At 47.0% G+C, this 23,893-nt stretch overlaps 1 protein-coding gene across 4 annotated transcripts in view; it reads right to left on the reverse strand.

Moving 5' to 3' along the window:
* The window catches only part of KIAA1549 (KIAA1549 ortholog), a 139,565-nt gene that overhangs the window by 36,825 nt on the left and 78,847 nt on the right, over positions 1 to 23,893 (reverse strand). For all 4 annotated transcript variants that reach the window (XM_078059624.1, XM_036072795.2, XM_078059625.1 and 1 more), the window contains exons 11-16: positions 16,465 to 16,667; positions 14,711 to 14,826; positions 9,168 to 9,373; positions 7,323 to 7,546; positions 6,212 to 6,365; positions 607 to 924 (exon numbers count right to left, since the gene is read on the reverse strand). In XM_078059624.1, coding sequence (XP_077915750.1) covers positions 607 to 924; positions 6,212 to 6,365; positions 7,323 to 7,546; positions 9,168 to 9,373; positions 14,711 to 14,826; positions 16,465 to 16,667 — 1,221 coding nt within the window. The remainder of the gene's footprint in view (positions 1 to 606; positions 925 to 6,211; positions 6,366 to 7,322; positions 7,547 to 9,167; positions 9,374 to 14,710; positions 14,827 to 16,464; positions 16,668 to 23,893) is intronic.

Here is a 23,893-nt window from a genome sequence, read left to right on the forward strand (position 1 = left end):
CAAATGTTTTAGTCCAATCATCCAATCTGGAATTAGCAAAAAAATATTTAATGTTACATCCTTCAGTTTTACCTCTTCCCCCGTATTTTGAGGAGGCACATTTGAAAGGACTGATGGAATATGAAAAAAATAAAGGATAACAAAGGAAGATGAAATCCTGAAATGTTAAGTCCTAAGGTGGAAACTTGATATTTGAAATGGTTGTCCTTGCCTGCCTGTGGGCTCGCTGCCTATAGTCCTGGAGCCTCGAGGACTGCTCCAGTCCCAGGTGGCCTTCTAAGAAGAAGCCCAATGATTTGGTACATTCTAAACTGTACCTTTTATGAAGACATCAATAAGAACATGCTTTGACAGTTGCCCCGCCTCCATTTCACGACACTGAGGGAACCCAGGAAGAGACTCCCATAAAACACCAGAGTTGCATAAAAGGATGCTTCCAACATTAAGAATTAACTCAGGAGAAAATAATGAAAACTGAGGTCCCTCAGCCAAGCTTTAATTCTGATCAAATGAATTCAGTATTATTGTAGTGATTCTGAAATTGAGGAAGTCAGGCAACAAAATTCCAACATCTGGCCCATGAGAGAATTCTAGGCCAGTACTTACGCTACATGGGTTGTTGGCCGTCTGAGCAGAGCTGTAGAAGGACCCCCATTGGGTGGCTCGCCTCTCATCCCGGGAAGGGGTGCTGTTCACAGGCAGGACGGCTGGGACCCCAGGGCCTGCGACCGCAGCACTGGCAGGCTGGCTGCTGGGGGCCACGAGAGCAAAAGCATCATCCAGGAGGGAGTGCATGGTCTGGCGCGCCTCCTCGATTGACGGTTGGGGCGGGATGTACTGGGAGGCTGGGAAGGGCAGGCCTGGATACCTCCCCAGCTCAGCAGAGGATGGGGTCTGCACATCGGCCGGGAGATCGGGATCGGACTACAGCAAGGCAAACAGCAAAGGGAACAAGGATCAGATGTGAGCTTCTGTGGTGACTCGAAAGCAAAACTACAGGGCCAAAATGGAATTTAACAATTTTCACTGACATTGAGGAAAAAGTTTACCGTAAGAATTTTCTAAATAACAGCTATGGGATGGCAGTGGCAGGGGGAGCTTGAATTAGGATGAAAGAAAAAAGTGAAAATAGTCAACAATCATTTGGCCAGCAAAACTCAACCAATTATCTGAAATGCAATACCTGAAAGTATGTATTTTTATTAAATGCCTCTAAGAAGCTAAAAAATGTCTCAGAGTCTTATATACTAAAATACCAAGTCAACTTTCCATAGATACCCAAAACTAAAGCAGTCTATTGACTATGGTAAGAAAAAGTCACCCTACACAACCCCAGAAGAGATCAAAGTCACCACCATATTGCACCTGTGTGTGTATAAACAACTTTGATACTTATTATAACAACTGATTATAATGGTAAATAGAGAGTGTTTATTCAGAAACCACATGTCTTTCAAATGGAGCTACCTCTGAATAACATGAGTCACCCAGAAAGGTTTAAATTATATTCTATACCTACTGTCGAAGAGATAGGGATATAAGTAACAATTAAGGTTTCTTAAAATCTTATTTCCTGATACTGCTTCATGAGCAAAATGCTGCCGTAATATACACAAGAGACAAAAGAGGAAACGGATGTGAGAGGAGGCCCTCCTGGTGTCAGCAGCGCCGGAAGCACGTCATCACTGTTACTGCCAGTGACACCCTGAGGAGAAGGGGCTCTGCACGAGGGGCTGGTGATCTGGTGCCCTCCATGAGGAAGGGTGGGCGCCTTGTATCTAGAATGCTTTGCTCGTCCAACTGGCCCAGTTTGGCTCAGCTGGTTGGACCACCCTACTCAAGGGGCTAAAGGAGACATTCCTGTCTGTATTGATGTTCGGATCAATGACTCTTTTACAAAGAAAAATCTCTGTTCCACAGACACATCCTTACTCTCAGACAACTGTCTAAAATGCTTCCTCATGGGGCGCCTGGGTGGCTCAGTCGGTTAAGCGTCTGCCTTCGGCTTGGGTCATGATCCCGGGGTCCTGGGATTGAGCCCCACACTGGGCTGCCTGCTCAGCGGGAAGCCTGCTTCTCCCTCTCCCTCTGTCCGCTGCTCCCCCTGCTTATGCTCTCTCTTTCTCTGTCAAATAAATAAAATCTTTAAAAAAAATAAAAAAAATAATACAATGCTTCCTCATGATTAGGTCCTGTCCAACAGATGATCATTATTTTATTCACACCAGCGTCGAACACTGAAGGGCAGCAGCTGCTTAACCCCAAACAGACAGAAAACCACACTACGGCCTGGCATGCCGCACATGGCCCGCAGACCTGTTCCGCTTGGCCTGTGCGGTCTAAAAGAAATAAAGAGCCAATATTTCTCAAAACCTGAAAATTTTATACTAAAGCTCAGATTTCTGGATTCTCTCGGCAGACTCTGAAGCTGTGGCATCACCAGGCCCTGACTCCTCCACAGAAACCACGGCCCTTGAGCCGTGACCACCCTCCTGAGGTGGGGCAGGCGCCCTTCCCCTCCCAGCAGCAAGTGGGTGGCCCCGCTGCCGCGGACAGGACACCCTGGTCCCGGAAGTCTGTTTCCTTAAAACTGGGCTATTGCAGGAAAGGTTCTACTAAGTGACATCTGTCACCTAGGGATTCTAAGTAAGGATTTGGAGCCCCAAAGGGCTCTTGGATCTGTGACGGAGCCCTGGAAGAACTCTGTGTTCCTTTCCCTGTGAGGTGGATAAAATGTCCGCGTGCAGGCCCTTCTCCCATTCTTGGGTTTTCCTGGGGAGTAGAGAGGGAAGACTGAGGCCAGGAGTGTGTCACCAACCTAACAGTTCACAGTAGAGCAAAAGGAAAAGTGTCTCTGTAAACACATCCCCCTGGTAAGTGAAGGGGTCTCTCCAAAGACAGAAGCGATGTTCCTGGTGGTTCCAGTAAATGGCTAGGTAGCTGTTCTTCAAAAAACAAAGAAGAAAGCAAGAAAGCAACAACCAGCCCAAAATGGAGTCATTGCCCCCAGAGAGCAAAGCAAGACTTTACCGCACTTTCAGCCTCTCCCAGGAATGTGACCTTTAACCAGTCAATCTGGAAATTCCTGATCAGCACGAGTGAGGTCATCTGCACAACAGACCCCCTCCCCCCTTTCCCCAAAGAAAGGTGACCTTGCCTAAAACAATCCACTCTTTGTTAGAAAACTTCCTTTTCTGCCCCCTTCGGTCTATAAAAACTTTCCATTTCGTACCACCCCTCGGAGCTCCTTTCTACTTGCTGGGTGGCATGCTGCCTGATTCATGAACTCCTGAAGAAAGCCAATGAGATCTTTAAATTTGCTCAGCTCAATTTTGTTTTAGAACACTGCATGGCAAGGAAGCGAGCCTGCAGCCACATAAAAAACTGCAGGCCCGAACTGAGATTCCAACGGTTTAACTTTTACAGCAAGAAATACACTGTGAAGCTGTGAAGGCGGGACTCATGAATCCTGCCAAGAAGGCAAAGAGCTTCGGAGCCATGACGTCACAGCTTCCGGTTCCTTCTACCTCTAACAGGCTCCTCGTTTGGCGGGCTCCACTACCAGCACCTTGCAGGCCAAGAAGAGGTCTTGTTCATTCTTCTATATCCCAACGTCTGCACAGTGTTTCACAGATAGGTGGTACTGAATAATAAATGGGTAACAGTGGTCTATGAACATTAAGATTTATCCAGGATCCCCATTGGAATTTGAATTCCGCTCTCTTGAGTCTCAGTCTGATAGCTTCATTATTGGTCAATTTGTTTCCTTTGTATAGATACGCATCCACCTATCATTCCTGAGAAATACATAGGAAGTTTTTTGTTTTTTGTTTTACCTTCAGTCATCAGAGAGGATGTATGATCAGATAACCTGGTTGGCCGAGGACAATCTCAACTTATGCCTGCTGTCCCAATATAATCATTAATAGAGCCTTCTATCACGCTCCCAGGTGTCAGGTTTGGATGATAAATTAGATCAGGGGTATACAAACTTTTTCTGAAAAGGGCGAAATGGCAAATATTGTAGGCTCTGAGTCATACAGTCGCTGTTGCTCTGTATTGGAAGTCTGCCACTCAGTGAGAACAGCCAGAGAGAACACGCAGATGAACGAGCATGACAGTGTTCCAATAAAACGTCACAGAAACTGGTAGCTAGCCGGATTTGGCCTGAGGGCCACAGTGTGCTGAGGCCTGAATTATAATGGTAACCCCTAGCTGCCAAGAAATACAGGAATATTTCTTTCACCCTAGGAGAACAGAGCTCATAACGAGAAAATATTTTGAGGGTGAAGTGCAAAATTTAAGAAAAAACATGTATGTGTAGTAAAATCTTCAAGATGAAATACTACCTAAGAAAAAGTGAGTTCCACAAAAAAAGCATTATCTTTGAGAGCATGTGGCTTAGAATTTTTACAGAAAGTAAAAAGTCCATCTGAGAAAAATTTCATTTTAGGGAATCTCTGAAAAATGAAGCCGGCTGACTGAGGTGGTGCTCTCCAGGGAAGGGTTTATTTCCACCAGCTGAAGGAGGAACCTCTGCACTTGCTGCTAAGAAAAAAAAGCAAGAAGTGAAAAGATGATCCAGGCCCCCCCTGAAGGCGGCCTGATTTTGGATCACTGATGAAGACAAATGGAGAGATCAAGGGGAAGACACAAGACCCAATGGCATCAGATGACAGAACTCAGGGCTACTTAAAAAAAAAAAAAAAGAGGGGACAGGATTGAAATAGCACTGGTGCAGATTTTCTTTGAGGGAATGAGCCCTGGCTGGCTAGGGAAGTAAGGGGGTTGGGGAGAAGGAATGCCCCCTTCTTCTATTCATTGGTTTCACACATCAGGCCTGCAAGTCCCGGGGGAGACAAAAGCCAAAGCTTCAGGTGAACATCCTGGGGAGCCAAGGGGACAGTCCTCCCAGATGAAGCCAAACACCGCAGACGCCCAGACAACCACCTGTCCAAAGCACAACAGCAGTACAAGAGCTCCATCTGCTGTAAGAACTGCCGGGACCGGCTCCCCTATCTTAGGAACTCACTTGCAGCCTTCCGAAACGGCCAGAGTCAGGAGCAAAGCAGCTGAGTCTATAGAACCTTGCACCCCTCTGGGACTGCACCGATCCTCATAAGCAGGCGCGGCCAGTCTTTAGGACACTAGAAATACAGGAAGTTGCCAAGGAAAAGTCTGGTTCTTTCAGATGACCACGATTCAATGACATTTAGCCCCAATGTCAGTGTGGTGTTTGGCAGATTTGTGTGATCAGGTTTCACATCTTTCGGGGTTAGTTATTTGTGTAATTAGGAGACAATGGCTAAGGGCACACAAGCTCTATCCAAAGTGATCATCACGTACATCACAAACCCCTTCTCCAAGGATGTGGGTTTGTTTTTTTTTTCTCCTCTTGCTAATTTCTCTCTAAACAAGGATGCCTCTGTGTATCTCTGGGAGGAGGAAGGGGTCTTGTGCCATGAGCCAGGCCTGCCCCCGGCACAAGGCTACCGGTGTCCACTGTGTGTCTGGCACTGCTCGAGTCAGCCACATCCAGAGCTCCCTCTCCATCTGGGGGTGTCTCGCACACCGGTGGGGAGGCGGGCCCTTTCTTCCCTACTCAGTGGGGTCTGTGCATGTGCCTTAAAGCCACCAATGTCTGCCTTGAGCACCTCAAGCAGTTCGGAGTGGGCCCCTTTCCATTTGAAAACAAAAATACCTAATTCTGTATTTTTTAATTTCCATTAACCTTTTTCTTCCATTAAAATTATACATGTACACACACACACATAAAATACCTTCTTAGCACTCCAGGAACAGAAGGGAGAGACGAAACCCTAAATATCCCTCCTATTACCAAGAAACCCAAACAACTCTCGGACCAGGGGAAGACAAAAAAAAAAAGAAAACAAACTTCTGTTTCCCAGTTAACCTCAAGGAGGACCCATCCCGAAGCATATGACAGCAGGGCTTGCACACAGAAAGGACCAACACAAGAGTTACATTTCCAGAGGGCTCACTCAGCTGCCCGCTGGTCTCTGTGACTCATGTCTCCCCTCAAAGGAGCAGCCCACCGGCCCCCTCCCCCCACGCCTCACGGCCCAGCTGGCCCTGGAGTGTCAGTCATCTGGCAACATGACCACACAGGGCCACGGCCACCACTGTTCACTCTCCTTCCCCTAAGAGCCACCCCACCCTGACCCCAGAAGCAAGAAGCAGCATTACGTACTGGGCAACCGATGTAGGCAGAGTTGTGGACACCGGGGGGCCTTTTGTAAGTGCCGTCGCTGTCTGTGGTGATGAGTCTGTCCTTCTCGGCATCTCCGGGGCAGCCATTGACCTGGTGTTTCCGACGTGGTTTGGGAGATCGCTTTATCCTGGAGCTTCCGGGGGTGGGGGGGAGGGAAGAGGTTATCTTGGTAGGAAATAAACCTTCCTGCCAGTAGCTTATCAACTAAACATTAAGTATTTTCTGAGCATCTGGGATGTGCTGGCCACTGCGGTAAACACCCCACAGGATACAAACAATGTGTAAGACACAGATTCTGCTATAAGAAAGCCACAGTCTACCTGAGCATATTAAACGCATGGAACAGCAGAGAATCATGTAAGGTAATAAAATACCATGACTTTTTCTCAGGCATTCAGGAAAGGGCAAGGTCAGTGTGGGCTACTGATACCGTGGCTGGCTATGGGGCCTGAACTGGGTCTTAAGAAGCAAGTAGGATCTGCAGAGGAGGAGGGATGCGGGGACAGGGTGTGAAGTGCAGGCACCAGCATCCTGAGGGCCAGCAAGGGGAAGCAGATGCATGTGGGTGCGGGCGGAATGAGGGGACCATCTAATGGGGAGACCCTGTCTACACCGCTGGACGGTGGAACGCAGCCAGAATGGAGAGGCAGGGCCCCGCGTGTTACGGAGCGCAGGTTCCACGTGGCAGGTAACCGACACCATTACAGGTGTTGAACAGGGCAAGACACAAATGAGGGCAGTGATCAGAGACGACGCATGCGCCTTAGGGACGGGGGTCTGGAAGACCAAGAGACCAAGACTCTGAGGGCAGCTGTGGGAAAAGAAATGGACCTGCCCACGCAGAGGAGGGGAAGGTACTGGGAGCGAGGGCGGGATGGGGGGAGACGGAGGAGGGAAACCGGGGGGGGGACCATCTGAGAAAGAAAGGGCGACTGCTATTTTCAACTAGCTGAATTCGAGGAGGCAGAGTAAACCCAGGAATAAGGGGCAAGAGGAGGGGCAGGAGGGTGAATGAGAGCAGCCGGAGCGGGAGCAGAGCCGTGGGCGCCTCCACAGGCAGACCTCGGGGAGCCCTGCTTGGGACGCGCACCTCTTCCTGGGCTCTATGAACACCGAGGGCACGCTGGCCGTGGGGTCCAGGATCTTGTCGATCTGCATCTGCGCCCTGCGGTACACACGGTGCCGCTCGCGCGTGTCGCCCGAGGACAGGTCGTCCACCACCGGAAACTCGTAGTGCCCGCGGCGCTTGGCGCGGAGCCGGATCTTGTTCCGATGGTGCTCGATCTCGGACTTGTGCCGCAGCGCCGTCTGGATCTGCACGGCCGAGGGGAGACAAGGGAGACACATGGAATGTTCCCGAAGGGGCCCCCATGTGGAGAGGGCATCTTGGGAAGGCGTTCCTTTCCCCCAGATGGCCGTCCCAGGCTCCCGCGAGGCCCCAAAGGGGCGACATGGACAGCCCAACACACGCACGGGGCCAGAGAATCTGCCGTCAGCCACAGGCTGGGTCCCATAGCCCACGTATGCATCTAATACTACATTTTAAAAAGAGAGTAAAAGAAAAACAGAGATGTACGCTATCAAGTTGTGGGGCCATAGGCCTGGTGAGCATACTCCCTTCTTTCTTTCCGGCACACGGAGAATCCACTTTAGGGTGCTTACACATGGTAAGCACAGAGGCACATGCAACTCGAGATGCGGGAGACAGGTCTAGGTTAGGCCGGGGGCTGTGCAGGGCTGGGGCTCCCCAGCACTGGTGAGCACAGGCAGTGCACACCATCCTAAACCCACAGTGCACATTCTTAGCAAAAGAAGGAAAGACCATTAAGAACTCTTGATAGGACTTCTGTAAGATGATCTACTTTAAGGATCACCTTTAAAGCGGGGAGGGGGTTACAACTGTACCAACTTCCTACTACTTCACCCTGGCAGAACTCACAACAGTAGCAGGTGTTTCTTAGAGGCAGGAAATGGACAGACATGGAGCTGCCTTATGTGCAATCCTAAATGGCCTTTGGGCCACTCATTGTCTAGCCCAGGTCAAATCTCTCAAGGTCAAGTTAACAGTGACTTGGCCTGGCCTTCTAGTTCCCAAAATCTCAGGGGAGAAGTGGATCTAACTCACTCTTCCAGGATTCACTGGAGTCGGATTTTACTAGGTATTAGTAGATCCTTGGGGCCAGAGTGGATCTATCAGGGATCACAAAGTCTACAGTGGTCCTAAGATCACCCCAGGTTCAAAGGTTCATTAGGAAAACTCATAGGACTCAGCAGTTAGTCCCATTTATTATAGCAAAAGGATGCAAATCAAAATAAGCAAAGAGAAATGGCATGTGGGTGAAGTCCGGAGGAACCAGTAGCAAGCTTCTAGGAGGCCTTCCCCAGGGGAGCCACACACAACAATGTTGCTTCCTTCCTCCAGCAATGAGTTGTGATGACACATGTGAAATGTCCACCAAGGAAGCCCATTGGAGATGCAATGCCCAGGATTCGTCCTGGGGGCTGGTCCAACAGGCTCCCTCTGCGTAGCATGTGCCCAAATTCCAGAGTCCCAGAAGGAAAAGAGATGTTCAGATAAGTCATACTGTTTGCATAAACAATCTGGGCACAGTGAGCCACTCTGTTCTGGGAATAGTGGGAATGTTTCTGAAACGTAAGTCCCCAAACATCAGCCAAGGGCCATAGGAGGACTTTTGAAGGATAGGAGGCTCGGGTTTGCTATGTTAACTCTCTGCACGTCTGCCATACGCCTAACAGTGTCCTTGAACGGCACTGGATCTAAACAAAAACTCAGCTTGATATTTAAAACGACGAATACTTGTCAGCAGCTCCTACCTTTAGCAATTTCCACCTGTTTTTAAGCAGTGACCAAATCAGAATGTGAATTTTTTTTTTTTTTTTTTAATAAATGGACTTTTTAAAAAAGAGCAAATACCTCCTTGTTAATTTTGTTGGTTTCTGCCACCCGGTCGGCCAGTGCGGGGTGCTGAACCGGAGGGGCCGGGATGGGCTGCATGGCGATCAGCTGTATCTTACTGGGAACCCGCCTGCTGGCCTCCGAGGACCGGGACAGCCTGTCCACGTGCTCAAAGATGGAGGCCGACGAGTGCTGCTCGTTCCCCGAACTGGGCGGCGGTGGCCCTGGAGCAGAAGGAGAAGCAAAAGCATAAATAAATAAAGCCATCCTGAAGAAACAGCAAATAATCAATCGTCATGCTACTTGGTGCCAAAACTTGCCCTGTTTTGTCTAAAGGCGTTTCAAAGTCTTCAGGAGGGGAAGGGAAAGCGCAAGCGCTGCGCAGAGTCACTAAGTGGCTTGCGGAACTTTTAAGGAAACACTGACAGCAGCTCTGAACTTCCGCTCTCATTTGGAGAGATATAAACGTAGTCACTGAGGCAGTTATACTGGGGAAAAGACAGAAGATGAGGGGAGTGTGGACATGCAGACACTGAACGCGTCTGGCCTTTCAGTTCTGATGCACGAGGAAAACCAAGGTGAAGAGCCTCGAGGAGAAAAAGCTGCCGTCTGCGGGGCATTCATTCCAACTTTAAAAAAAGAAGAGTAGTACCCTTAAAAATGGCCGTGGGGGGGGACTGGGTGGCTCAGTTGGTTAAGCATTTGCCTTAGGCTCAGGTCATGGTCTCAGGTCCTGGGGTTGAGCCCCATGTTGGGCTCCTGCTCTCTTGCTCTCTCTCAAATAAATAAATAAAATCTTTTTAAAAAAATGGTCAAGAGGGGAAACTGTATGGCATGTATATTTTACTACCTGGAACATGTTAGAAAAGTAATCAGAATTTCGAAAAAGAAAACAGAGATTGGATCTTGGTATAATGGGTGATTTTCTCCAATTTCTTGCCTTTTCTCTAGTGAGGATGTTCTTTAACAAGTATGACTTTTACAGTAGAAATAATCCCGATAAACTTTACTTTTATAAAGGCAAAGAGCGAGAGATACAGAAGGGCTAAAGAGATGGAAAGAGCTCAACAGAGCTACTGGGAAGCACTCCCTCTGATAAGCCACAGCCGCTCACTGAACCCTACGGATGCTGCTTTTTTTTTTTTTTTTTACTTTAAAGATTTTATTTATTTATTGGAGAGAGCGAGAGAGACAGAGAGAGCACAAGCAGGGGGGAGTGGGAGAGAGAGAAGCAGACTCTCCGCTGAGCAGGGAGCCCGATGCAGGGCTCAATCCCAGAACCCTGGGATCATGACCTGAGTCGAAGGCAGATGCTTAACAGAGCACCCTGGACACTGCTTTAAAATAAATGGCCAAGAGGCCACGAGAAGGAGTGAGAGCATGTGGAATCTGTTTTCAAACAAAAGCCTGAGGTTGATTCAAGCGCAAGTGAAAAATATAGAGGTTTCTCCTTGATGTAAAACAAGATAGAGGGGCGCCTGGGTGGCTCAGTAGGTTAAGCGTCTGCCTTCTGCTCAGGTCACAATCCTGGGGTCCTGGGATCGAGCCCCGCATTGGGCTCCCTGCTCAGCCGGGAGCCTGCTTCTTCCTCTCCTCCCAGCTAGTGCTCTCTCTCTCTATCTCTGTCTCTCTCTCTCAAATAAATAAATAAAATCTTTAAAAAATAAATAAAATAAAACAGGATAGAATGAGCAAAACAGTAAAAAATAGTAACAGCTATTTTACATAAGGAATGTATGCACATCAGTAGTATGGAAGTCTTTGTACTTCCTCTCAATGTGAATTATATTCATTCATTACCCCACACGATTAGAAATGATTTATGGAACTGTGAATGAATGACGACTCCCTTAGCAAGGAGGCATAGTTGTCTCGATTCAGGCTAATCTGGGGCTTTCTTTCCCTGCCCTGGGCCCGGAGGGAGCCTATTTGTGCAACATGAGCACAGCCGGGCACCACCATTCATCCGGGGGCAGCTACTCAAATTACAGGCTCGATGCCTAAAAGGAGGTAATTAGCTTCTCCAGATAGGCTAGCCTGGCTAACCCAAACTTACAGCGTAGCAGCAAATGTCACAAAGGGGGGCCCAGTAAGCTACTAATACTTAAAGGTGAGACCGCTTTCCTCCAGGAAGGTGAAAAGACCAGGACACACAGATGACAAAGGAAGAATGCATCCCCCGCTCCCCCCCCCCCCCGCAGTGCTATCTGCCTGCCTGGGCACCTGGGAGCTGCAGGCCTGTGACTGGCTCCTGTCTGTGCCCCTTCCAGCCCCCAGCCATGGTCATGGCTCGTCACTCTATAATTCACCACTGCAACCAGAGACGCACGAGAAGCCCAGAAAATCCTCGAGCTTCCAAACTGCTCGGAACCCAGCAGTATATATATATTTATTAAAATATATATATAAATATATATTTTATAACTGGGTTATTTTTATTGTTTGCTATGTACTGCATAATTTATTTTTTTTAAAAAACAACCTGGACAACAATAACCAATGGAAAGTACAACTCGATACACAGAGATTAATCTGTGTGAATCTGCCTTAAGGTAAGTTAGAGACTTTGGATTAAAACCCATTTCTATTCAAATATTACAAAACCAAAAAAAAATTGTAATTATAGAAATTAGAGTATGGGGTAACGTTGACAAAGCAGAATGACAGAGGGAAGGGCAATGATCACTGCTAAAATGCTGAAGCAATGGAACACTTCTCAAGAAATACGAACTTCATTATCTATAGGTGAATACGGTCAAAGTGCATCATCCGTAAGGCCCGTGGCCCCCATTAATATCCTGTGAGGCAGGGATTCCATTTCTCTCTCCCTCTTCATCCTGTTCCAGTGCCTCCCCCACCACAGGCCCTGAGCACCCATTTGCTGAATGCAGGACTAAACGACCAGTCATCTCAGCTAAGTTCATAAAGTGTTACCTCAAAGAGGCCTCTGGGGATCTGCCGCAATACAAAGAATTCTAATTTATGACCTCAAATCATTTCATAAACAAGCACTCCACAATCATCTGAAAAACACTGATGTGACAGGTAGTCAACACAGGTGCCCTGCAATCTCTCTAAAACTATTAATTTGCTTTGCCAACTTTTTTTTAAGATTTATTTATTTGAGAGAGAGAGTGAGTGCGCGAGCAAGCAGGCGGAGGGGCAGAGGGAGAGAATACTCAGGCAGACTCCCCACTGAGCACGGAGCCCGAGATAGGGCTTGATCCCAGGACCCTGAGATCGCGACCTGAGCCAAAGCCAAGAGTCGGACGCTCAGCGGACTGAGCCACCCAGGCGCCCCTTCTTTGCAAACTCTTCAGCACATGCCAAGGTAGATGTCAGCTTAGTTCCAACTAAGAATTCCATTCTAGAATTCGGAATTTGTGGAATTCTCCTTAATGAAGTCCAACTCCTTAAAAAATCACACCCGTGCACACCGTGTTTCGCAGTCCTTACCTATTGGGGGATTCCTGGTGACAGAAGGAAAGGGGATGTGACATTATGCAAGGACACCACAGTGGTGGCACAGTAACGGTCTGAAGGCCTCTGCCTTCACCCGAGGAAGGTACGTCACCTCCCTATCTCATCTCGCTCTTGACAGCTCTGCTAAAGGGAACCCGTGGTAATGATGTGACTTATTCTAAAACCATGATAACCATGAACACAGTGACATCTGAGTCAATAACGTCATAAGGGTCCATCCATGGGCGGTCATATATGCATTATGGTCTAGCTGCCTTCCAAAAACAGTCAGCTGGGAAGGGAATAAAGCACAACCTTTAACAGACCAAAACCAAAACAAGCTCTTTTCTCAGCTATATTGCCATGTGGGTCCTGGAAATGTCAGATGACTTGTGACATCCATCGAAAGCCTCGCCGAGGAGTCAGAGGGGACCCGGCGCCATGCCACCTGCTGTGGTAAGAGGCAACACTGGCCCCAGGGCAACACGGAGGAGGGGTTACAAACTCACAATCTTTTCTATACGGTATTTAATTAAGTTCTACGCAAGCAATAAAATGCCTTCATGGAAGCTTTACAGAAATAAATAAAATCTTCCAAGTGAATTGATATTTACAGTGAGAAAATAATCTTTCTAAAACATGAAAATAATGTGCACACTGTGGTGTCTCTCCAAATCATAATGGCAGCAGCTATGCTTCTAGAACTCACAAGAACATCTAACACACTTGCCTCCTTCCACAGGCAACTCAGTCCCACACCTCACATGCTCACTACCTGGATTTTGAATATACGATGATAGTGACTTTTGATTTTTGTTAGCCATGCAAAATATACTAAAACTGTCAGGAGTTAAATGTGGGAACTAAAAGCGAGATTTTCTCAGATAAGCAATTAACAGATACAGAGAAACCCCAGAACCGATTGTTTGTTTTTTTTCCCCCCTCATATATTTCCTTCCTGGAATCAAAATTAGATTTTAGTCCTGTCTATCTGAAACAGAGCACCTGTTACCATGGTGCTAAATAACTTCTAAGATTCTGTGAAACCGGATCCAAAGAAAAAACTCTTCCCTTATTCTAAGGGGGTTTTCTTTAACATCAAAAAGGAGCTGGAAGGAATTTCAGAAATGAGCTAGTTTAGTCCCACAGAAGCCCCAAAGGCTGAGGGACTCGCAAGATCACACGCATGACGGTGACAGATCAGGCCCTCTGGCTTCTAGCTAGAATCTGTTCATTTATAGAATACGATTCACTCTGTAGAGCATTTCAAACAAAGAAATGTGTGATGACAAATGTTTAAGTATAAAAATTACTATTAAAAATAATATCCTGAGCATCCCACTTTTCTTTGCATTACTGAAACAGTCCTGAGATATAAATAAAACTCCAACAAATACAAGAGCTGTACTCGCACATTTATTTACGGAATCTGTTAAACTAAAACCAAACTACCTTGCCATCACACCAAAAAATGCCCCTAAGTCTAGTTAGACCTGTGGGCTTAGTTTGATCACAGAGCACGAGCTCCACAGTAAAGTCCTTTGAGATGGACATGAAGTTCATTTCAGACCTGGCCTAAAAAGCCACAGACTACAGATATAAATATGCTACACCATTCGGTCTCACTGAACTACCTGCGGGAAGAAGGATCTAGGAACAGGACCAAATAGAATGCATTTGGACCCATGATAAATAAATGACTTCCTGGCAGTGACAGCTGAGAAAAATCCAGAATTGGATCCTAAGAAGGTCACTAAATTCTGGAGGTAGTTTTTGAGACTCTGGTTTTAGTTTGGGTCCTCCTGTTCTTCGGAGAGGAAAACCATTAGGACTCTAAACTAGAATGGAACATGGCTATTAACCTCAAAACATACTTGAGTGAACCCCTAACCTCCAGCACGGTCTCCCGCCTCAACGAAGACACTAGGACGACATTAGACAGTGACAGTCGATGCTGAGAAATTCACCATACAGATGATGAGTATTCCACTGCAGATTTTTTTTTTTTAGGGTCTAGCATTTGAAGTAGCATAAAACCTTATCCTATTGGAATCTCATCATTACTATGTTGAACGTGGAGAATGAGAAGAGTCACAGACCGCTCTGTGGGGCTCTGTGGGACTGGCCATCGTTCACTGGTCCCGGCGTCTTGTCTCCCACGTCCCTCTCACTGGACTCCTCACTTACGGTAGAGTCAGCATCCGAGGGAGAAACTCTGCAGTCACAGAACAAATGCAAACATTAGGAAAAAGAAAGAAAGGGCCTGGGGGGGGGGGGGGGCGGTGGGAGGTGGGGAGAGGTCATATTAATTTAGATGTGGAAGTCAGGTTTCCAGGCAAAACAGACAGAAATGAGACAGTTCCCAAAAATCATCTTCAAGGAACACGTTGCTAGCACATGGTCCCCTCTTGAAGACAGTATCATGTGGCTTCTCTGGCTCAGCAGGCTGCATTCCAAGGAATGTCAGGAAGCTAAGGGCCAGACTGGAGGACGGTCCCACAGTTACCAGGGCCCTGGATTGGTAGTCTGGGTCTGGCATAGATTGTATCAGAAGATCTGGGGTTCAGGCCTGGTTCCCGGTCAACAGGGACTGCAGAATCCCTAGGAACCCAGGGTGGTCCTATTGTCACCCCCACAGAACCCCAGAGCTCTGGGAGAAGCCTATACTTACAACACAAAAGCAACGATCACCCCTGAGCTTTGAATCTGTCTATCAAAAGCAAGGGTGACACAGAACCAGGTTGCAGGAGGCTAATGAAAGTCCTTAACGTGTTAGCACCCCTTCTCTCGGTGCCCCTGAGGGATGCTAAAGTCCCACATTAATCATGCAGACCACTGAAATGTTGCATCTAAATGTTTAGGATGAGAGGACCAAGGGAAGAGAAAAAAAAAAAAAACTTGGCAAAATTATACTAACATATTCAACAGTCTTTAATGTGATTTGATTTATTCTTAGCCTGCAAGATGATTAAGCAAATAACATCTCTCGACATAATTCATTTTCTTTTGTAGAGATCATGGTGTAACATCCATTAAATTGTTAAAACTAGGCCAGAACCCCCTGGGGTAGAAATTGTGACAGCATTTCAAATGTTGGTATGATCACACATTTCTTCCCTCTTCGCAGGAAATCAAGATTTGGAGTTCAAAGCTCAAAGGCAGGCTGATAATTTGAGGCTTCCATACCCTAGAGTGATTGTGCTGAGATCTAAAGGCAGCTGCATAAAACCTGATTCTGAACTTCCATGGAGCCACAGCCCTTCTCCTAGGATCAGAGGGTGAGGGGGAACTTCCAGGTGGCGTGTTAACACGAAGCCCTCGGCCTGCTTCCCTTTGATAGGAGGAATGGAAAGACAGTGGGGATGGGGAGCTGGGCAGGGAGGAGGCAGTGCCGAGTCCGTGGAAACATGCTAACGAGGGTGACAGCACAGCCGGCCAGAGGGAAAGCAAGCAAAGAATAAAGGACGTGATGAAAGTCACCCGCAGACGCAGCAAGGAAGGCAAAGCCAGTCAGGCTGAGTGTGTATTATGTGTCATGCACTTTTCAGACATTACTTCTGGTATCATCTCCAGAGGGCCCAGAACGATCACCCCAGAATATACCCACTCGAGCTAGGCAAGACCTAATCAAGTCTCGGGGGTGGGACCACCAAAGCATCTGGCCGCCTCTGGTGGTCCACTGGAGTGGATCGAGAGCCCTGTGGTTCGTGGACTTTGGCAAGCTGTTGCCAGTCTCCCGGGCTGCACACCCAGGGAATACTCACCATCAGCTCTTCTGACACTGGAAACTGACAAAACTGAGAAGGGAAGCATGCTCTGTGATAGGGAACAATACAGAAAGCCCGATAAGAACCTTCCTCTGTGACGGAGGTTCTTGGAAGGGATCTTTGCCTTGGGGCTCGGCACATCTCCGTTTTCAGAGGGCGTGGTGTGGTCCTTCACCGGTCCCGGTCCCGGCAGTGGTGCTGGCTCATGAATAATCAAGATGTCGTCTTTATTGTGCTGACCCAGATGCTGCTTAGCAAAATCAAAGCCCTTCACACTAGGGATCTGCAACTAAAACACACACACACACACACACAAGCGAAGACAGTCAATCTGAAATCTGAAGACGGTAAAAAGGGATTGTGAGAGCTGGCAAGATTGCTGAGTGCTGACTTCTGACCAGAGATCATGCCTGCCATCCCATCATTCTAATTCAACAAGCATCTCTAAAACGTCGGCTGTGTGCACAGTGCCATTCACACCTAGAGTCTGCAGAAAAGACAGATACTTGCGAAAGATTAAAGAAGAGTACAGGATCAAACACCTAGACCGTAGTACAAAAGACATCACGAGACAATACCTGCCTGACCCACCATCACAGTAGCATGATCACGCGGTTCCAGAGAGAGTGGCACGAGTGAGATATTCTTTATAGAGAAACGAAGACTTGAGCCAGGATTCACAGGACAGGCAGAACTTGGAAATGAAAAGGGGCAGCTACACAGAGGATGTTCTAGATCAAGTCAGGCACCAGAGAACACTTGAGAGCTGGGAAGAGATCCCATCAGCTGACCTAGAAGGGTCAGAATGTGGGGAGGGAGAGAAGGCTGGCCAACACCAAATGCCAGTTTCTAGAGCAGAAAACCACTAAATATTTCTGAAGAGGAAAATTTCTAAAATCCAAGCAGACAGGACACACAGGGCTGTTGGAGGGCCAACAATACCCATGCAAAAAATGACAAAAGCCTGAGCCCTAAACCCTAGCAATGGAAATGGGAAGGAATGAATCGTTCTAGAGACTGGGCTGAAGGATCTGGAAGCCAAAAATAGACACAAGAGGCAAAGGAGGGAAAGGGAAAGCAGCCAATGATGACTTGAATGACTTATAGGCAGGCATCCTGAACGGGGGAAGGGACATTCATCATGAAAGAATGGTAACCTGAGGAGATAAAAAGATAGGTTTCACTTTAGACATGCTTAGTTTGAGATGGCAGAAAAGCTCCAAAGGAGAGTAGCCCTGTGTAGCTGGACATGGAGGACAATAGCTTGGGGGAAATCTCAGGTTGGAGACAGGACTTTGAGAGAATCTGTACAGAAGATGACAGGTAGGGGACCTGAGATTTTTTTTTTCCTCAGATTTTTCAAGATGAAAACAGAGTCTGTGGATAAAATGTTGGGGAACATCTAATAGTTTGGGGCTCAAAGGAGGAAAAGGAGGCAAGCAAAAAATAGATGACTTCAAAAAAAAGAATTTGTAAAGTTCAATGTAATAGAAGGCAAGGGGATACAGAATTTCTAGAAAGCAGTGGCCAACAGAAGTACTGGGGGCACGAGGAGGAAGGGGAAAGGGGTCTTCAAAAAAGCCCACCCCTCACACTGGGGGACGCAGAAGTCCTACCTGAGATACACAGTAGCAACACCAAACCCACAGCCCAGACCCCTGTCACCACGGAGTCCAGACCTCAGCTTCTAGCTTCCTGTGCCAACACAGGAAATGTGCTCAAGGTACAGAGAACTGTGGGCAATCAAGGTGAGGCACCATTTGTGGGGACCCTGAAAGTGTAGGGGGGGTAATCATGCATCATTAATTTGAGTTTGCAGAGTATAGGAAACTAAACTACATTTCAATAATTGTCCCAAGGGCCTCCTTGGCATGAAGGCCACATGCACAACCAAAGCCCTTATCCCGGCTGTATGCCACCCCTAGAGAGAGTCCATCCGTCAAAGACAAAGGCCAAACCAACCTAAGGAGTTATTTTAGACAATGGGTTATATAGAAGCAAAAGGTTTTGCCATATCCGTGTTAATTTTATGCCAAATGAGTGACGATGAACACCAATGGTTTCCATTTGTGATCTCGGAAGTCTTTTTAGCACTGCAAGTCTACAATCAGTGAAGACAAGGGAAGGAGTCTGCAATAATGACTTCTGCCAGCAGAGGGGGACAAAACTTACTATAAATGTAGTTTACAAAGATGTTGCTTGGAAACAAAAGGTAAAGACCTGGTGGGCTGTATTTTCTAAATTAATGATGTCATGTGACAAGAGCAGGCTACTCCACACAGTCCTTGGCTCAGGAACACTCTTTCATGAATATGAACCCAAACCTGCCCCTCTCTGGTTCCCCTGCCCCTCCAACCACTCAGGATACGTTTATCTCCTCATCCACAAGACTGTGATCTTCAGCAGGGCTCCCTGAATCCCTGGGGGTGTACGTTTTCCTAGGGGCATGCAGCCATTTTAAGACCGTCAAAGTTCAGATGGATAAGCTCTGTGTATGCTCTTCACTACCAGTGATTTTCCTGAGTGTGCCTGTAGTCTGGCCATCGGGCTGGTTCCCTTTGCCCGCCTCCCGTTATAAGGGTCCTTCTGCTTTACAGAAGAGAGGCGCCCCTCTCACCCACACGGGAGCCTTTACCCAGCCGCACCTCATGGTAGCTCCATAAACAAGCTACCTCTAAATGAAAGGATCACAGAGATAATCAATAGTCACTGAGTCAACACCATCAACACCATTTAATAAATCTTGGTAAAACCTTTTTTAGTGTATTTCCCAGCAAGAAACTAAATGCCTCCAACGACCAAGAGACAATCACTTTTGCAAAGCAGATGATCTGCTTTACCAAAATTGAAGGAGGAGCCACAGACTGTCTCCTCCCAGCAGAGGTCTCCAAGTGAATAAGGGAAAAATACAAATAGCTCTACCTCTGTGATGCATTCAGTGTACCCCAAGTCTAGGAGTTAATACTACTGGTATACCCTGAGAGACTCTCAGGTTCGTGCAAGAAACAAGCGTATGTATACGTCAAAAATGCTTCATTATTATTGCTGTTGGATGATGAAATATCAAGCAGTTAATATAAATGCCTAAGCATTCTCAGCCATCAGATAAAAGCTATGAAGTTAGATACGAAATTTTATAATTCAGCAACAGGGTGTGACACATGGTAGACCGTCCGTAAATATGTGATGACTAAATCAATTTTAAAAAGTCAATTGAAGGGCGCCTGGGTGGCTCAGTTGGTTGAGCGACTGCCTTCCGCTCAGGTCATGATCCTGGAGTCCCGGGATCGAGTCCCACATCGGGCTCCCTGCTCAGCAGGGAGTCTGCTTCTCCCTCTGACCCTCCCCCCTCTCATGTGCTCTCTCTCTCTCTCTCTCTCTCATTCTCTCTCTCAAATAAATAAATAAAATCTTTAAAAAAAAAAAAAAGTCAATTGAAGCTCCAAACTTGCTGGATCTTGTGGGGAGCCATGAAAAAGGGTATATGTCATCAATAAAATATAGGTCCATAAAAGCCCTGTGGGCTTACTGTTGATTCCTACTAACATTTTCAAATATCTCCATTAGATCCTTGCACTTCTCACTGGCAGGGTGAGTCACCACCTTCTACAACAATAGAAATTTGGCAACTACTCTGTGCTTCTGCACAGAACAAAAGCTATCTTAGAACACACACAGAAGGAAGAAATTAGAGGAAACCTTGCCCACTTATGGAATTAGCTCTTTTGTTTCATCCCTACTTTCCAGAATGTTTTTTTCTAGTTTTTCCATTTCTTTAAAAAAAAAAAAAATCTAGAGTTAAGTCTGGCTGTATTGTGTCTCCAGCTTCCACATGCAGAATAAGCTTCAATCAGTATTTTATAGAAGAAGAGCCACAATTAATTAGTGCCTTCAATATTTCCATTAGGACCCTTTATTTCTGAGGAGAGACAGTTCTTTTGTTCCTTCTCTCTTTAATATGTCACAGAGGGGACAGGCCCCATTGTCCGTGCCCCACTGGAATAACGTCGCCGACAAGTCAGAGCGGGCGGGTAAAGCTGGTCAGCCAAAGAACAGGAGAGATGCCTGATGAATTTTAAAACATGTGAGCCGTAAATATAATACAACCCCAGGCAGAACAAGATGGAATGAATCTCTAGCACTCCAGTTAGCCTGAACCCCTGGGAAGGAGCAGTTAAGATAACAATAGAAATCAAAGAGCAAACCCCAAAGGTGCCTGGGTAAAAATCTGCCATCTCGAAGACAGCAGCATTGTCTACCCATTTCTTATTTGGTGGATGAGATCTATGAAAAAGTCTCCGTAGTCGCCGTGCTGTTTCCATTCAGAAGGTGAAGACAAGGCAAAGTTACTGCCTGTGTCTGCTGCAGCCCTGGGGACCCCGGTCACCCTGCGGTCTTGGAGGTAGAAGAGCAGAACTCCAAGACTCTCCCGCCCCGGGGGCCACAGCAAATCGCAACCAAGTGACCACAGGTGAACTGAACTCTCCACATATTAGGTGCCACGGGGTCCTTGCAGAGACTCGAAGAGCAACCACAGGGGACAAGATGAATTTGGCTGAGATGGGAGAAACACCCATGGAGCCTCTCTCTTCGATCAGCTGTCCACACAGCCTCCCAAAGTGGTCATTCCAGAGATAAATATGTTCAAGCTGCTGTCCCTGCTGAAAATCCTTCCATGGCTCCCCACCACCTACGGCACCATTGCCGACCCCTGATACGTCCTACAACTCCTCCCAGCCTGGCTCTTGCCTCCTGTCACCTCACAGTTTTTGCTGTGCCCTTCCAGACAACTTTTGCTCCATCATTCCTGACATACAGGCCATTCCCTCCACCTGAGCCCACTTCACCTGGCTTCATCTCCTCCACCTCTGAGCTTCAGCCCCAGCATCGCCTCTTTTTTTTTTTTTAAGATTTTATTTATTTATTTATTTATTTATTTATTTATTTATTTATTTGCCAGTGAGAGAGAGAGAGAGAGAACACGCACAAGCAGGGGAAGCAGCAGCAGAGGGAGAGGGAGAAGCAGGCTTCCGGCTGAGCAGGGAGCCTGATGCGGGGCTCGATCCCAGGACCCCGGGATCATGACCTGAGCTGAAGGCAGACGCCCAACAACTGAGCCACCCAGGCGCCCCCCCAGCATTGCCTCTTTCCAGAAGGCAGAGGCAGCCCACCACCCAATGGGGTGGCTGCCCCTTCTCCCTGCTTCCAAGACAGCCTAGACAGACCTATGCTACTGTGTGTCAGTGTCCGGGTCCCTCGTCCTTCTCCCTTACCGAAGCCCTCGAAACAGGGACTGCATGTTATCTGGGCTTACAACCCGGCCTGGCCCTGCTTGGGCTCAGAGCAAATGCTCGGTGTTTGGTGAATGGATATGCAGTGACTAAGGCATCTCCATGTGGCTGCCCGCAGTGCCCACCAGTCAGGAACCACGGTCCCACGCCAACCAACCACAGAGAGTGGACTGTCCCCATCAGAAGGAACAAGTTTTCACAGGACCAGCAGCATCTAGCCAATGCCATTCATCTCTTTACATAGAACCTCAAAAGGGTGAGGTGGGTCCAAGCTGCAGTTTTTCTGATACCAGTCAACAGTGATGACTTTAAAGAGACTACAGATAAAGCGAAGATACAGGTTAGATTTGTTTTTTAATGACTGGAAATAAAAAAGGACCCTCTCTCAAAATGTGACAGAATGGCCTCTCCCTCTTATCGTATGTCAAAACTAATCCACTCCCAGACAATCTGAAGAGGTTTCCTGCTCGTTACAAGGGGTAGGGGGTGTGGATTTTTTTGGTGGGCACATGTATTGTTTCCAGATGTTTGTAGCTCCGGGATTACGGAGCTCAAGGATCTGGGAGAGTAGCAGCAAGGCAGCATCAGGGGGCAGGGTGAGCAGAACAGAAAGAGAGACAACAGAGAGTCGCACAAGAAGGAAAAAGAACTTTCGCAGTCCCAGGGAAACTAGCATGTTTTCAAATTGTCCCAAGGGATGGGCTAGATAGAGGCCCTTCACCACTGCCAGGTAAATCTTAGAAGAAACACTTGTGAAGTAGAGATATTTGTTTCTAAACTAAACAGAGATCATCCTTTTCCTATTATAAACGCATGACAAGATCTATACGGTAGGTTCCTGTGCCAGCAAACCAAAGACCACCCTTCTGAAATGTCACGGAGGTCAGGCCCCCCTACCCGGGTCAGAAGACGCTGACTCCCTCAGGGACTCCTCCACACAGAAGACCTTCCGACAAACATGTTGTAAAGACATATGCACAAATCCTCCAGCACATGCAAAGCAAGAGCAACCCTAAGGGCTGGAAGTTCTATTTGAAACTCTGTCCATCTGATTTACAGCAACATCTGGGGCACGAAGATATTTCAGAAGTAAAAGTGGGAGAAGGAGAAAACCTGGGGAGTATCCTGTTTTGAACTCAAGGGATGCTATCCTCTGACAGGTGAATGAAGTAACAGATGACGGGTGGGCTTCCACAGGGAGTATTTATGTTAGGGAACCTGGAACATGAAAGACCTGAATACATAACCATCTACACTGGGTAAATCTCTCTGCAACAATACTCTTTCACCAGAACAAAAACATTTCCAAACTTATTGTTGATCTTATTCCAATGAAATTCACACTATGAATGATTTAGTACCTCCAGCACTTTTTCCAGGGTTTTCTAGGCATTATCTAGTCTAACAACAAAACCATCTCAGCACACTCTGTAAATAATAAATGAAGATAGGTAATAAATATAATGTTAATGTCTAAAATGCTTCCAATACCCTTGATAACCACCAGCTTGCAATTTAGTCACGATTTTACATTTTCAGTTAATTCATAAGAAAAAGAATACTCTTCATTTACTTTTACAAAAGTACAATAAGTGAAGAATACCTACTTTTTCATTCAGCGGGTGTAGGTTTGTAATGGGCAGAAATTTTTAAACCCAGACAGAATAAATTTAAAAGGTTAACAGGCAGCCCTTTACTTCTTGTTCTTCTGCCTCTTCCTTGCTTTTTCTTATCAAAGTTCTAGAGTCAAGTGAGTCCTCTAAATGTGTGAGCCCCACAGAGGGTGCACATTCACACACAGTCGACAGATTCCCACTCTCCATCCCCTTGGTAACGGCTCATTGCCTGGGGTGCTAGATGTGCGCAGCTACTGTGTTCTTCTTCAGTGCTTGGCATGTTTCTGCTCACACCAGATCAACCAAAACTCAATACTTACCAAGAGTCAATGTCTTTGCTCTGAAACTGGTATGTGACAATTAAGTATTGCAGAAATTGAAACATAAAAGTGAGAATTGCTATTATTATAAAAACTAAATGGGGGGGCGCCTGGGTGGCTCAGTCGTTAAGCGTCTGCCTTCGGCTCAGGTCATGATCCCAGGGTCCTGTGATCGAGCCCCGCATCGGGCTCCCTGCTCCGTGGGAGGCCTGCTTCTCCCTCTCCCACTCCCCCTGCTTGTGTTCCCTCTCTTGCGGTCTCTCTCTCTCTCTCTCAAATAAATAAAAT

This window comes from Halichoerus grypus, chromosome 12 (genome assembly GCF_964656455.1).
Source record: "Halichoerus grypus chromosome 12, mHalGry1.hap1.1, whole genome shotgun sequence".
Lineage (NCBI taxonomy): Eukaryota > Metazoa > Chordata > Mammalia > Carnivora > Phocidae > Halichoerus > Halichoerus grypus.